This window comes from Wasmannia auropunctata, unplaced genomic scaffold (assembly GCF_000956235.1).
Source record: "Wasmannia auropunctata unplaced genomic scaffold, wasmannia.A_1.0 LD335828.1, whole genome shotgun sequence".
Lineage (NCBI taxonomy): Eukaryota > Metazoa > Arthropoda > Insecta > Hymenoptera > Formicidae > Wasmannia > Wasmannia auropunctata.
The window spans coordinates 1,093,865-1,107,622 of record NW_012027062.1 but is presented as its reverse complement, the minus strand read 5'-3'; the positions used below and the strand labels follow the sequence as shown (position 1 = coordinate 1,107,622).

Below are 13,758 nucleotides of genomic sequence, written 5' to 3'. Positions count from 1 at the left end.
CGAACAATTTTTGCCTCTGTTCATCGAACTCGGCTTATTTATTAACGACTAATATAGCCGATGGGACTATATTTGGAAATCAGCGTAACGACTGGTCGAGTCATTGCCAAGGTGTGTATGCTTCCTCGAGTAGCTAGCTACCCGTGCAGGTCATGGTCATTGTGCTCACAAAGATGAATTCAATACAGCTTCCGCGACTTGAATACGCAAGTACAAGAATAAAAGAACAATTTGTCGATAATAAAACTTATTGGCACGTATGTTATTTATAATAAATTAACTTGATTAAAAAGACATTATTGTTGCTTTCTTTTCAAATTTACAAACAGTATAATTTAAAGATATTAAAAGTTTCACCGCTTTATTGCATTGGCATAATATGACGATTTTAACTCGAAACGATGTAAATATTTCTACGAAATTTTTTTATGTACTACGCAATAACGGCATGAAAATGTTGTTTCTGTGTCAATATTGGTATAACGCAACTGTTGAAACTGTGAAGTCCATTTTTATTGTCACAGCTTCTGCAATAAGCCATAAAAACTTCTCTTTGACGATTACTTACAAAATGTATCAAGAGTTGGCTTATATCAGAAATTCTGCGATAAGTCCAATTAGAAACAAAGACTGAGATTCCCATGACGGTGTTTTTCACCGTTTGCGATATTTCTGCGATTTCTTATACATATCCTCTTATAATCTGACATTGAAACATTGTTTACGGATGAATTGTGTTCTCTGTATCGCGTTAGAATTATAATAGCCAATCCTATATTGATCTTTCTTTCGTATTCCTTCCCTCATTTCGTGCTAGGCAAAGGCAGCGACTACTTACAGCTAGATACCTTCCTGCGAACGCGTCCTTCACAAGAAGCACGGAGCTTCGACGAAAAAGAAACGGAGGAAAATAAGACTACACCCTCTCAGGACGAATAGGACTGTCCGTGTATGGTTTGCGCCGAGAAGGAATGCGATAACTTGAGCCCTCGGCGGTATGTTCTCTTTTTTCGTCTGCCTCACGTATCGCGACTGACAATGAGAGACAATACGCAACGTAGACTTCGTACGAGTCGTAGCACACGCGATAGAGATTTCTTCAATTGAATAATAGTGAAGAGCACCGATTCTCGTTAGATCGATATTTTATTCATGATTCGTCCGTCCCCGCGCAATAATCGTGCTAAATTCCACAGCGATCGAAGAGCAGAGTCACGTGCGAGAAAGGTCCTTTTTCCTTTACAAACTCACTTACTTTATCTCCTCGTATCGTTTTCATAATACATTTACGCGCGAACACCGCGCACCAAAAAGATTCGCTAATTGGCGTTACACGATTACGTCAATATTGATTTGTGGTGAGCAAATAATTGCCAATGTTCCGCCTGAGTTATCTGCGGTCAGCCGGTTGATTTGAAGATTTCACTTTAACTTGCTATCATTATTGTTGTGTTTATATCGGATCTTAGGAATTATCGAGTAATATATGAGACAGCAATATACTTTGTCAAAATTTCTATGAAACATTTTATTTTCTAACTTTCCTAAATTTCACAATATGCAAATAACACTGTCGCTATAAAGAGCAACTTGGGCTCTTTTTTGGCAGAAGAACCAGGAAGAGAATCACCGATCATTCACCCACGCGTATCGAGCTGGAAGCACGTAACAAAAACCCACGAATCACAATAAGCATTGATGTAAGGGCGAAATCAAAACAGGTGTTCGAAATGTTAAAGCCGATGTGAAAATACGAAATTCGTTTACGTGGGTTGCATCCGCATTTTTTTTCGGGCATTGCCACCGACTTCTATGTTCGGGTTCCCTTTGAAATACAAATACTATTTTACGCTCGGATAAAACTTATATGAAATTCTAAAATCATCATAGTTTCTAAGTCAAAAATTAAAACTATTAATCAATATACATTTTTTAACTTAACTAAATTTTGCGATATACTTTAAGCTTTCGAGCTTATTGAATAAAATGTTTATGAATATTTGTTTATAATGATTCATAGTTGAATTATGACGTAACTATACGTCTTAAATCTTTTAAATAAAAATGTTACACACAAGCAAGAATAGTTATGCATCATTGTGCTTTAGAAGTAGAATTAATCGTGAAATAATTACTTAAAAATTATAGAAAGATTCGCAATAAGCATGACGTAAATCTTAATGGAACAATTAGTAGAAACAATGCGCATTATTCTTTTAATTTTACCAAGAAGATGATAATCAGTAGGCGGTAGACGGATGTTAAGAAAAATAGCCGTTGATTTTCGATGATTTTACCGCTTCCGTACTTCCAAGAACACGATGACTCGCGTCTTGCTGTTACGAAGGGATAGCATCAATCGAGTCATTCGATAATTGCCATGTTCCTGGGCGCAGAATTACACAATCTGACTGTGTTACAAATTCATTGATTCACGAGAAAAGCGGCAAATTGTGAGCAACATTGCCTGCGGCAAATGATACATTTTCTTCTTACGCCGTTAGGCGCAAGTATGCTACGCACGCGCAACCTTAACATGCATTACATATGTTACATGTCACATCGTATATAATATGTTACATACTTCATAGATATTATATTATGTAACATATATATTCTTGAACATAGAGATTTCTAGACTCGCAGCGTTTATAGTTGCTGCATATCACGGAGATTACAAGACTAATGCATTTAAGGCCACATTCGTATTCCACGCCACTTTCAAACTTATAAATAAGAATGCTTAAGCAGAATGTAATAGTCCGTTATTTAATGCACTTAGATTTTTTGTCCTACATGTACCTAATCTCTCACGTACAAGCTGGAACGTGCTGCGCGCGTGGAAATTACGATGGCTGTTAACAGAATTCCCGGAAAGGAGAAAAAAAATGAGCGTATTTTTCGACATGCGTAGTTGGAAGGCGCGCCGATTAATGGCACGAAAGTCTTGACGCGACTCGCGCGCGGTACGGAAGTACACGAAACGCCCGAGCGCTACCACGAGCGAGAGTCAGCTTCCTCCGCGTTTACATAAGGCCGGCGGATAATTAACATCAATCGCGGCCGCTAACGAATTAATTATGCCGCGTGATAGGCCGGCACCCATCTCGGCGCTGAAAATTATACTCGAGCGTGTAGCAAGGCCGCGCCTCACCCGCAGCTGCGAGAAGCTACGAACGTTCGAATGTTTGGATTACTAATGATTGAGTCAGTGCGTAATGATTTTATACCAATTAGCTGTGAAAAATTGACGAGGCTAACGCTAAATGAAATATTTAATCAGTAAGTCTACGTGTAAGGATACGAAACGATTATCAAAAATTTATCTAAATCGATCAATATACATATATGCATTCGTAGATGTCTATAAATTGATATATATTAAGTTAAGATATACATAAGTTAAAACTAATATAATTATTGTTAAAAAATATAAAAAATAATTTTTATTAAGTTTTCTACTTTGAAATTGTTGAACTATATATATATTATATATATAGTTCAGCAATTTCAAAGTAGAAAACTTAAATGAAAATTATTTTTATTTAATTATATATATATATATATAGGCATATATATATATATATATATATATATATATATATATTCCGACCGTCTATGTTTTTATGATCCCCTTAGGGTTACATTTTTCTTATATTCCCACTTCTCCACAACTATAAACAACCTCCAGTTTCGCCACCTCCATTTGGCGATCGCCTTTCAGAGACCGTGCTTCAATTTGCGCCGCGAAATGCCGTATAGCACTGGTAGCGCATTTCAGAGCACCGTAGTTCTAGTGGATTTGAACCTGAATCCTCGGCACAGTAAGCTGCCACGCAGCTCCCCGCGCCACGATCGCTCTTATTCCAATCGTCTATGTATAACACAAATTAAATTGAGAGAAGGCCAATACGGTCATATGGCAAGATCTTAATGCTTCTAATATTTCTAAGTGATTTTACATACATATTCTATAGTTTCGTGATTTTAGCGAAATGTTTACACAGCGTTAAACAACACGCAGGTTTTTTATTATCTCAAACTCTTGTTATTTTCATTTGCATGTCATTTTAATACGATATACGAAATATCGGACTTCGACATAATGAACAGTTGTCCACAAATAGATGAAGTGATCTTGAAGTTACGAGTATAATTGCGAAGTAATGTTCTTTATTGCCTAAAAACACGTCTAATCAGGAAGTAATGATCTTCATCGCCAAAAGGTATCTATGAGACGTATTTTTGTGACATCATAGGTATATAAACGTTCTACCAACGGCTAAATGGTAGATTAATTGGCAATCGAATCCAGAAACGATGTAGTAAGGTCTTTTCCCCGATCACGGGCCATGAAGATAATTAAGTATCCTGGCACAACGACTATACGTTTGGAAAGCGTTATACATACCGATGAGTCTGATTGACAGTGACATAGTTACGGGCAGCCTTGTATTTTAAGTCGCGGCGAAAGAAGTGCGACGGTTATGCGTGGACGGTAAACGCTGTTGCGTGTTTCTCACATTGCGTTATCAACTCGCCAAACATGCGTTCCGTTTTTTGTGCTTCCGTCAAACATGCAACGCAGGCACGTTTTAAAAGACATGTAATAATTCAATTCGTGCAGAAACATTTATGTTATGACTTATAAATAACAAATGTTACATATAATACAAATACAAAAGACTTTTTTGCTTATTAAGAAAAAACAACGGCAAACTCGACGCGAAATATTTCATACTTTCGTTTCAGCAGAAATTGGTAGAAGGTTCATTCATTCTTGTCCATCATAATTTGTTTATTATGATATTCGACGGATTATTGTCAACAAGAAAAATAAGATGCAATCCAATCAATAGATTTATCAATGCGTGCAATCGATAAATATAATAATAATTAAAAATATAATTTCAATGTTCTTAAATTATATAGTTTTAAAATTATGATAGAGACTTTAATGTAAGAAGTAAATTTATGTTGATTTGGATTTGTCAAGAAAGTTACTCAGTGAGTAACTTATTAGGTTTTTCTAATCCTTTAAAATATTCAGTAATATCGTAGCTGTAATTATGAATGATAGCGAGAGAATTCTTACGAACGTTAACAAAGTAAAAGTACTAAAAATAGTTGTCAGCAGATTTATGGGTTAGTTCTATATATGTTATACAACACTTAAATTATAGTTTTAATAGCCGTTGCATAATTATCTCTGAAATTCTCTCATAAATGATCCTAGATGCATCTGCCACGGATTGCGGTTAAACTATGTCAGCGAATAAATCAAGTTGACAATTGTTTACAACCTCATCTCGTTTCTATCGATCGAATCGGAAATTTCGCGGCTCTTTCCAAAAGCCGCGAAGGCATACTGATTGGCCGGGTCTGCCAGAGGGTCACTCTCCTTCTCCTTTGCCTTTCGGCAAGATACCATCGTCAAGGCAACAAATTGTAATTGATTCTTCGCTCTAAGCAAGATTTAATACCAATGCGGGCAACAAGGACGCAAGACAACAAAACGTTGCATAACTAACGCCGGTCACGCTTCACGGCATGATGCTCCACGTTCGCCCTCTCTTCGCCAGATCTCCGAGACTCTTCCTCGAGAGCTGCTCTTCCACGGTCATCGGATTGATGCGCTAAATCGAAGGATCAGTACATACGATATCGAAATACGGAATGTTTATAGATCGAGATTTAGCATAGGTCAAAGAGGATATTTATCGTTTCTCAATGTCAGCTGGAAAAAGTCATCGGAAAGTCATGTTGCGCGACGTGGCTTCACATTTTAATTAGAAATTGAGTAAAATCAAATGCGCAACACGTCAATCAGATGATTATACGAAATACGCCCGCTTCGTCGTCGCCTCTTGCGAGATAAGCGTCCCTGTGGCATGCCGTTTAACTCACGTACGGACATTCGCCAGGCCGATCAAGGACCAATGGAAATTTTCGACGAGATTTTACGGAAGAAAAAACTAGTTCCTCTGCCCTCGAATGCAACCGAACGAAGGCACTTTGCAAAACGTAAATGCGGAAACAGTTCTCGCCAATGACAAATTTCAAAGTGCATGTTGTCGTGAAAATGCAGAGTAATTATACTTATTTTATAACTTGATAATATTTCAAGGAAAATAGTAATACATACAAAATTTATATTTTTCAAAATATAAATTATATAAAACTTACAGTTTGAAAATAAGGTAACCACACATTAAAAAAGACAGTTTTTAACTCTTCCATATAAATTTCAGGTTGTGATTTGAGAATCAAAAGAAATAGTTAATACCAAACAGTATTTAATTAATTGTAAATAATTATAAAAAATTATAAGTAATTACGTAAAGATAGTTCACAATTTTTATAATTATATAGTAGATATAGTATTAATTGCACACATTATTACGGCGGAAATTGTAAATTGAAATATTCTTATTATTGCATTAACGGAAGCGAGCAACGAATTTCGAATTGTTAAAATATGATTGTCAAGTAGATAAAGACCGCTTATCAACCATGACTAGCAAGTTTAGAGTGTATTCAGACAGCTCCACTACGTTCTCATTACTCGCATACCTATTAAATCATTTAAACCAATTACTGAGCGATATTCTATCTTATACATTTGCATAAATACAATGCAAATGCAATTAATAAATTCTCATAATTTCATTTTTAATGCGTAGCATATTTCTTGGATCTTTAGACTGTTGTGTGATTGTTTGATTTGTGATGTACAATATAAATATTTATTACAGTTCTACAATATTACTTACTAATTCTTTCTTAAATTATAGTTTTAGCTATCGGATAGAGAAGGAGAAAAATTGTTTGCAACCAGATAATCCGAGAGAATACGAAAATTCGCGGGAGTGCTAAAACCCGTAGGCGTGTTGAAGTTGATATCGATGGCGGAGGCACTGGGTCAGCTCTGATTTCCAGGCGATTCAGCACGCCGAGCAACATCAGGCGTCGTCGTGAAAAGCGTACTCCGGTGCGTGCTTATGCGCGAGAGGTCGACGAAAGACAGGTGAGGTGAGCGAAATGTGTGTCACGCGATCGAAGTGCAGCGCGCAGCGAAGTGCGAACCGCCGCCAACGCTCGCTCATCCTCTCATTGTCATTCGGCGTGGTGCAAAGCGGCCGGCAACGGGTGCGAGAGGACGACGACGCGATAGAACTCGTCCATCGGCGACGCACATGCCCGAACGTGACCAATCGTTGTGCTCGTCCTGATGCGAATAAACCGCAAAAAAAAAAACGCTTTGCGGTCTCGATAAGGCGACCGTCGCGCGAGCCGCGAGATAAACTCCGGCCTAGTTCTCCGTGGAATTAGAAGAGCGGTATGTAAAAATGTGATGATGAGAAGACATACCATCGTCGACGAGTCGAAAAAATAATTTGAAGGCATAAAAAGAAAAATAAGAGAAGTTGTTATTAAAAAAGAAATTTGTGGAGAAGTACTGAGAAGCGGGAGCGAAGGATGTCACATAGATGTGAAAAGGGCAATAGTTAGAAAAATAGATACAATAAAATAAAAAAATTAATGCGATAAAATGGGTAATAGTCTATAAAATCTAAACGTAAATAAAGTACATAAACGTAAAATCTTAGCGTAACATAAATGCAATTACTGTCGTGTATTTGAAAAAAAAGATATTAAATGAGACAATAAATAATAGCTGTGACGTAGAAATTCGTATAGTTATTTTTAGCCTTAGGCGACTATAATCAGATTATTTTAAGTGGTTTTATATTATAATATTCATGAGTCATAGTTCACTCCTGAAAAATTTTTTATTTATATATTCACCGAGAATCATATCGTTAAAAGAATGTGACGTGATTTCGACATTCGTTTTACTAAAATGTTATTTCCGTTCGTGAAGTCGTATAAGACAAGTTTTTATTGATACTTTTTTACAATAAAATTGGTTATCCATTTCCAAATAATAAAGTTTTTACAAAATACGATTTATTTTTAATTTTAGTTATTGATTAACAAGTCCTTCTCTTTTTTTATTCTATTGTCAAATTAAGAATATTTTTTCTAAAAAAAATTTCTAAAAAATTTATTAATTTTCTAAAAACTTTCATTTTATAAAAAAATTGTTTTAGTAAATTTCTTAATTAATATAAACGATATAACTCAAAATTATTTAATATATAAATAATATATAGATACGCAATGTTTTATGACTACAAATGTAAATTGTTTAATATCTGTCTAAAACACATCAAATTATATGCACGGAAAAAAAACAGAGAATTTTCCTTATTTTATAATTAGTTTTTTCCATAACAGGAAAATTTTATGCACAAATAATTTTTTTTCAAATCTCAGGCGCTAAAATCTTACAACTAAACTTACTGTCGTGTAATATTCTGCATGTAGAGAAATATGAATACATCAATAATTTTAAGTAATTACATATTCTTTTCCCGTAATCACGTCAATAATCAGGTAATTCCATTTACACCTGGGTTTTCCTTGTTTCAGAACAACATTTTCAACACACGCGTATCTTATTTCGCGTCCTACATAAAGTACGTGACGATTCATCATGATTGGCCTATCGTTCAGCGACACGCGCTTTTTCATTTCACAACGGGCTGTTTGTAATTCTGCAAACATCTGCACAAATTTTGCCAGCGCAAAGCCGGCCTTGCGCATCGACTGCGTGCCAGTTTGAAGGCAAACGTTGTTTTGCCGATTGTATCGATCCGTGGCCGATTTGTCGTGCCTCCACGATGAATCTACGAAGACAAACGTGGCGATACATACGGCAACTCCACCGGGGCGGCGCGAAACCGTTCTTGCTTTCACGCGTGCGATTCGCCGCCATGGTTCTTCCGTTCATGCGCTGCGTGTATTTCGCGCGCGTGATCGGGCCAGCTGTAACAGCGCGTATATGCAGGCACTTGTTGCAACAAACGTCATGCCTGGGGCGATAACCGAGGCATGAAAATACTTTAGCTTCTCGTTTCGCTTTTGTGTATCGTTGACACGTCATGAAATATTTCCAACATTCCGTATGGTCGTTTATTATCAAATCCCAAGCATACTCGCGGGCGGAACTATTTCTTTCGTCGTGATTACGAAGATCATAAGTATGCCAAGTATAAAAGAAGCAATTGCGTGAAAATATTAGAAAGAGGAAAGTGATGGAAAAGATAGCGTGAGAGCACAAATCAATGATGGAATTCACGTCGATTTAACCTTCGAAAGAAGTCGAGGGAATTGGCCCTTAGCCATGCACGTATAACACATACGCGAGCGCGCGTCTCCCCGCGATCGACGCAGCAGAAATCGTCCTAAGGATCGTATCAGTAACCTCGTAACAGATCTGCTCTACGTGTCAGAATTTGCCGGCGCGATCGTTATCAGCGTACTGGAAAAGCAGGTAAGAGGATTTTCTATTCCTGGATATCAACTACGTATTTATAGTATGTTCCGGGGGGCTCTCCCAGGTATTTATAGATCGGCGATCGTGCTGTTTCCTTTTGCCAGGTAGGCACCGGGTAGGCGGATAAGAAAGCTGGTATGGGTCACCACGGAAGATTGTAATGAGAAAAAGGAGAGCCACGCGTTTCGCTGCGACTCAAGAAGCAAAACGATGATAATGAAACATCGCGGAGCAGGATCATCCGGTTTTGCACAAACAACCGGTAGATAGCGATTTATTTTTTCGTATAAATGGCGCCTATCGCAACGAATCACCACTCGCAATCATTCGGAATCATTCAGAAGCAAACCCAGTCGTGTACAAAGGGGATGATCGGGAAAACCGTTAAAATTTAAAAAAATATACATCTGAACCTTCAAGAATTGCAGGGAAACGTAACTATAGACATTCCTTTCTCCGCGGATTGCAGGTAATCATAATTTCAGGGGAACCGATTTACAGGGTACTTACACGCGCTCTCGTTTGCACGCTACCGCGAAAGATTTTCTATTCCTGGACATTCCTGCGTATTTATAGACTAGCCGCTGTCGTCTTTCCTTTAACTACTGCGGTGTTGTGGTATAACGCGCATAGGAAAGCGAGATCTTACGTGAAAGCCGTTAAGGCCGTTTCCACCGAGGCGTATGGAGAGAAACCGAGAGACTAGGGAGCATCCACTAATACCACACAATGTGTAAAGGTCGTAGAAATGTCAACAAATGGGCTTGGACAAGGACAACGCGAATGGCAATAGGATGGTGCTGTTAGATGCATTTTTGTGGGTATTGTAAAACGCGCGAAATTGCATCAATTTTGATACATTACTGTGTTATTCAAACTGATAATTTATTTTAATATACATATTCATTAAATGTTATAAAATAAGTGTAGCATATCCAAAAAAAGTGGACATTTATATATAAATAATATAGGTTATATATAAATAATATAGATTGACTTTTATATTTCTAGTAATTATATAAATCATATATAAAACTACATATTGAATTTTCAAGAATATTTTTTGTACCATTTATACATTAGGTTTCAGGTAATAAAAATAATTTTACATAAATTTCGATTCTATATTCAGCAATATGAATAGAGGAATAATTTAATTCGTTAACTCTCGTTGATATATGTTTCTCCGCGAATCATTCATAAAATCGATAGTAGTTAATGTCATGCGAACGACTTAGAACACAATTAACACATTTGTTTTATGATTTCTTCGGTTATTATCCAGCTAAACAAGAGGAGAAGTTGCGTGTGTAGTGTGGAGAAATGTGTGATATTAAAAAAATATATATGACACATTTCTATACTTTTCTCCTTTCTTTTTTCCATTTATGCAAGCATAATGAGGTAAGTTTTTATTTTAAGCTTTATTTTGCGATTATGTTTAAGAAATGGTCGTATATGTGAAGAGCAATTCTTGACGTATCCGTATATTCGAAAGAATTTTATTTAATCAAGTGACTCTGTTTGCCGTTTTTTCGGAAATTTTTCAGCAATTAAACATTGTACTCAAATATCTCGTATCATTTCTATTTGAAATTGTACATTATCGCACACTTTCATATCTACATCATATTCTAAAAAATTTCCACGTTGCATAACATTTAATTTCATACGTAATTGTCGACACTGAATCGCGTAGACGCTCTCGACAAGCATTGATGTCACCGATTATACCGATTTACGAGAATGATTATATAATGGTTTAAAAAACGAAGAAAAAAAATTGTTTTTTAAGCAATAATTTCATATTATAAAAGCTTAATATTTATTAATATTTAAGTAGAAACAAGATATGAAGATTTTTTTCAAAACATTCAATATCATCAGTAGTAACATGCAATAGTAACGCAGAAATGTTAATATATAAAAGTATGATATCAAAACTTTATATGTGTAACAAGTAATTATGATTAATAATTAGCAATAACATTTAATAATATCTATTGTCGTCGTTTTCTTTCGTTTCGAAAGACATGTATTAGCGGAACAATGAAAATCTAATGTCGTTAATCAATTTTTCTCATCTCGCACTCTCCTTAAATTAAATAAAAACATTTGCGAGAGAGATGTGTCACATAATTTACATGGTGCTTCACACTCATTTAGAAATACGACTTTAATGATACCACGGTGTATTCTGAACATATGATAGGCTTACATATCCATACGAGTGGCTCGATTAAACACTTGTCCGGCCGATGTTGTCATGTCAATCCCTCCGGCATAAACATTACCATTGTTATCCATTGTGTGGCAGATAAGAGACGCGCGGGCCGGGCGTGTAGTAGTGCAATAATTTTCAGTGGCGATATATTCCGGGCACAACGGCCGTGCGCGCCGTTACGTTTTAAAATCGACGTATCGGCGACCTTATTTCCTTAAAACGCGCGTGCAAGCGCTGACCGAACGCCATTTCTATGCTAGCGGGTTTTACGTGCTCCGCTGCTGTGCGATTCGAGTTTTCTGTACTAGTTGAAAAATTTGGGACACTTCCGGTGTTTTGGTTTTACTAAACCGGCGATGCTAATTCTTTGACGGGTTTTGAAACACGCGACTGTAGTTATATAGAACTATTGGAACGTTCTTGATCGATATGCAAATTTTGGTATACCTAACGGTCATCTTCCTATCTTTGGTGCGATTGTTTAATCGAGTTTTTGCTTAAAGATATTTGTCCTTTCCTAGCTTCTTCTGTGTAACTAAGCTATAAATCGAGAGCGTGGCACATTGACTCGAAAGTTACACGTTGCACAACGATCAGCCGGTCGTTGTAGCGCAATGTCTTCATCTTACGTGGCATACTGATAATAATCTCGATGTCTAGAAGTCCAGACAACTAGACCGCTCTAATTTCATGGGTCATTCTGTACTGAAGATATGTGACGAAACCTTGATCCACCGATACATTCCGATGTTCCTTGACAAATTCGTATCACGAAACTGCTGCGTTTTGCAATAATCGCGTAATCGCGATGCCGACGGCCGATCGCATGTGTTCGGGTTTCAGTTTAAAATACTATCACCATAATTTATGCAACTTAGCGAAAGTAAAAGTAGATCTGGCAATCTTTGGGGGGCGATTACAAGTGATAAAAAATTTGGGAAAGCAAAGTACTCGTAACAGCAAATAAAATATCGAGATATCTCTAACATAAGCTAAATCGATCATCAGTAACGTATTGTCTAAAAATTAAGATAGAACCGATATTATACCTATTTGCATTTGACAAACGATTGGAATCGAGAAATACGCAAAAAGCAACTTTTGCCAAGGCTCCACGCGCCTATTACCGATCTCACCTGTCAGCTGCCAGCGAGTTGACAGCTCCGGTGCCTACGTCAAGCGTAGTCGCAAAAAAAAACGCATACATTCATTCAACATATTGAAACGAGCTAGCGAGTTGCGAGACTCACTTGATCAGAATCCTCCAGAAACAGCCAAAGCTGGAGCCGTTCGGCACTTCGCTCGCGTACGATATGGTCATCTCCTGTCTGATTGCGCTCGCGCAATCTCCTTCCCGAGTCGCTACCCTCTTCTTTCTTCTTCAACGCGGTCTCTTCTTCGGTAGACGATCTGGTTCCTCGTGCCGTATCGACGATGTTTCCGGCGAAGATGCACACTCGCGCACATGCGGCGCGCGGACCGCCGAATGTTCTGTTCGATATTCTTAGCTAATTTTATTTGGAAGTGGCTCGGGAGATCGAAGGACACCGGAAGATCGACACCGGGATCTACCTAGTCGCTCGCGATTGAATTACCATCAGGGAGTTCTATAATACGCGAATGGTTAAAACCAGCTGACCAGGCGGATCGACTGTCTACTGACTGAGCTCCGCACTAAGGACGGCGGGACCAACGGAGAACGGGGCCCGGCTGTGCCACCTCTACCTGAGAGCCAGGGATGTGAGCGTCACCTGCAGTACCCATTTCGTATTGAACCTGCTTGGAGTAAGTGTTTCAAGTTGGATCGAGCTTCTCTTCGAACTGAATAGAAAGAAGCAAGCAGCGACGTGTATAAACGCATCTTCATATTCTTTGAAATATCATTTTGACATCTTTTGATAAGCTATAATCCCGAGACAGCAAAGTTGTGCAAACTTTGAATTTGCATCAAACGCAGGAATATTAGACATCGAGTGTTTAGATAATTGCTTAAACTTTTTAAACTGATTAAATTTGTGTTGCTCTGCCAAATATTTATCTTCTCAATTTTTCAATCTTGGAGACGGGTACATATGCGCAATGTATATATCAATATCATGTAATAGTAGCATAAGCGTCAAAAGGCCGCAAA

The 13,758-nt window shown here is 37.5% G+C and overlaps 1 protein-coding gene across 1 annotated transcript in view; it reads right to left on the bottom strand.

The window, feature by feature from the left end:
* LOC105455916 overlaps nucleotides 1-13,297 on the bottom strand; it is a 49,489-nt gene extending 36,192 nt beyond the window's left edge. The window contains exon 1 of the mRNA XM_011699626.1: nucleotides 12,878-13,297. Within this exon, the coding sequence (XP_011697928.1) occupies nucleotides 12,878-12,948 (71 nt within the window). The 5' untranslated portion in view covers nucleotides 12,949-13,297. The remainder of the gene's footprint in view (nucleotides 1-12,877) is intronic.
* Between the last annotated feature and the right edge of the window lie 461 nt (nucleotides 13,298-13,758).